General features: G+C 59.4%; 1 protein-coding gene across 1 annotated transcript in view; it reads left to right on the top strand.

Moving 5' to 3' along the window:
* Positions 1-2,447, top strand: part of EFCAB6 (EF-hand calcium binding domain 6) — a 253,365-nt gene that overhangs the window by 174,941 nt on the left and 75,977 nt on the right. The window contains exon 22 of the mRNA XM_045290796.1: positions 757-875. Coding sequence (XP_045146731.1) covers positions 757-875 — 119 coding nt within the window. The remainder of the gene's footprint in view (positions 1-756; positions 876-2,447) is intronic.

Here is a 2,447-nt window from a genome sequence, read left to right on the forward strand (position 1 = left end):
CCCTCACACCTGCCGTGCCATTCCCGCTCTCCGAGTTCCGTCTTCACGCTGCCTGGGCACTTCTGTGTGTCTGTCTGCGGGACTCTCTTGAAGGCCCCACTAATACTAGATTTAAAGCCCACCCTACCCCAGTGCCACCTCATCCCAAATTAGCGCATGTTATCTGCGGTGACCCCATCTCCAGCCACACACCCTGCGCTTCCAGAAAGAGCATGACTGTTCAAGGGGGTTGAAGTGGGGTGGCACGGAGGTATTGCCCACGCCAGCACATGCTCTTTGGGCCTGCCTCTCAGGGCCCTCTGAGGAAGCATCAGGCAGGGATAGCCCCTGGTCCTCCTCAATGCCCCCTCGATCCTCAGCTGTCCTTCGCATCCCTTGGGGACATTCAAGTGGTCCCATATCCCCTTGTCATCATGCAAAGACCCTCATCCCGCCTCTCACAGACAGAGGGCCAATGCCGCTGGCCCGTGAGCACCTCCAACACCCATCTCCCGTCTCCAGCAAGTCCGGCTGGTCCTTCTCTTCTGTCATGTTTAAATGCAGGAAAAGGCCCAAGGGCCCACACCACTCATTGCCCAGAAACATCCCATTCAGGGGCCATGCCCGCGCCTGCCACCTTCTTTACAGGCCCGGTGCAGGTGTCTGGGGCTGGACAAGGTGGTCACGGGAGATAAAGCCCTGGGTTGTTCCAAATCATGCCTCTGGAGGGCCCGGCGATGTCTGCCAGGCAGCTGACCACCCCTTCTCCTCATGTAGAACTTCATAGAAACGGACAGTGAGGGCCGTGGCATTCTCCGGCGACGGGACATCAAGAATGCTCTCTACGGTTTCGATATCCCCCTCACGCCCCGGGAGTTTGAGAAGCTCTGGACCAGGTGCGTGGGATTCTGAAGGCGGGCTCTTGCCCATCCCGGTGGTCTTGGGGAGCCTGTCCTGCCTCCTTGTTCCTCACGGGCAGCAGCCTTGGCGAACAGGCATGGAGACGCCGGGGTAAAGGCCCCGTCCACAGCACCAGGCGCAAGAGGTGTGTCGGCCAGCACTCCGACCTCCGCAGGCAGCCAAGCCGTTTCTCCACACGCTCCGCCGATGGGGATGTGGCAGTAATGTTTGCACAGCTGTTTGTAGAGCAGTCATTTGTTGTGGGGGGGGGAAACAGCCCATTTTGGGGCAGGTCGTCCTGGTTTCCAGGCAGGGAACAGTGGGGCACGTGGCCTCTTAAACGGAAAATGATCTGTGATGCCGGCCCCATTCTGCCAAGGTGTACTTCAGGCGTAGGGGCTGGGTTTGCATCAGACGCCCAGTGGTGGCAGTCCCCACCCCCCAGACCCTGGGTGACCATCAAGCGACGCTCACCATGTGGTGAATTTGCAAGGTCCAGCTGCTTGGGCCCTCTTCCTCTTCACTGCCCACGGGCCGTCACCTGCGGTCCCTGGGAACGCCAGCTATGACCGGGCGTCCACTCCGGAGGCCCACCTGAGAAACAGTTGGCGTCATGTCTGGGCTGTGCATCTGTTGAAATGGAAGGCGGAAGTGCTGGCCGAGTTGAGAACAGAGTGGGCTGTCTCCTGCCTGATTTAGAAAAGCCGCTCCAAGCTCTGATGAGGTCCTTATGATGATTCGTTTGGGGGTTGTTTGCTTTTTAGATCAATTCCAACATAGGGGCCCAATTTAGACTCCCTCTGCCTTTTTCTCCCCAGTGGGCTACATGAGTGCCCCTGAGTCACCCAGTGAGGATGGCTGTACCCATCTCCCCCCACGTGAGCCTTTGGGGATGATTCCGAGCTCACCCCAGGTCTCGTGTCTTCAGGGAGCTGACAGTTGGTCAGCGGGCACAGAAAACATTCAGGCCAGGAGCCTGAGCCCAACAGTGAGGGTGCCACGCACCTCTGCAAAGAACAAGCCCGGTGATTCAAGGGTCACAAGCAGGAGTACTGGGGGCAGTGGGAGGGGACAGGCAGGAAGTCAACCCGGTGGCAGGGACATGGAAGGATCATTCCAAGGCGCTGTGATAGGGAAGGAGGTAGAAGGGCCACCTGAACCAAGGGCCAGTCGATGGCCCTGTCAGCGGTGGCATGGGACTTCCCCGGGCCAGAACAGAAGTGTCCAACCAGGACACACACACACAGAGCCTTTGTTTGGGACCTTGTGGACCCAACCTCTGGGACCAGTGAGCCGTAGTAGGGTCATGATGTGAGACAAGCAGTTGTGAGGAAGGCAGGTCAGGAGCTGTTCTGAGAAGCAGCTGGATGAAGGGCCCGCCCGCCTGGCTGAGCGGCTCTTGGCCTCCAGGGTGGGCAGGATGTGCCCTTGAGCTGGGTGCTGACTACAGAGCGAGTGGCCGGGAGTCAGGTGGCCTGCCAGGTTCCCAAGTAGAGAACAGGAGCACCTGGTTCTCTCCCCAGGGCTGGAGACCGCACCCTCCCATCCCCTCTGGAGAGAGTGTCCTC

The sequence above is a fragment of the Echinops telfairi genome, unplaced genomic scaffold (genome assembly GCF_000313985.2).
Source record: "Echinops telfairi isolate 266 unplaced genomic scaffold, ASM31398v2 ScPeMD7_2;HRSCAF=8, whole genome shotgun sequence".
In the NCBI taxonomy this organism is placed as follows: Eukaryota; Metazoa; Chordata; class Mammalia; order Afrosoricida; family Tenrecidae; genus Echinops; species Echinops telfairi.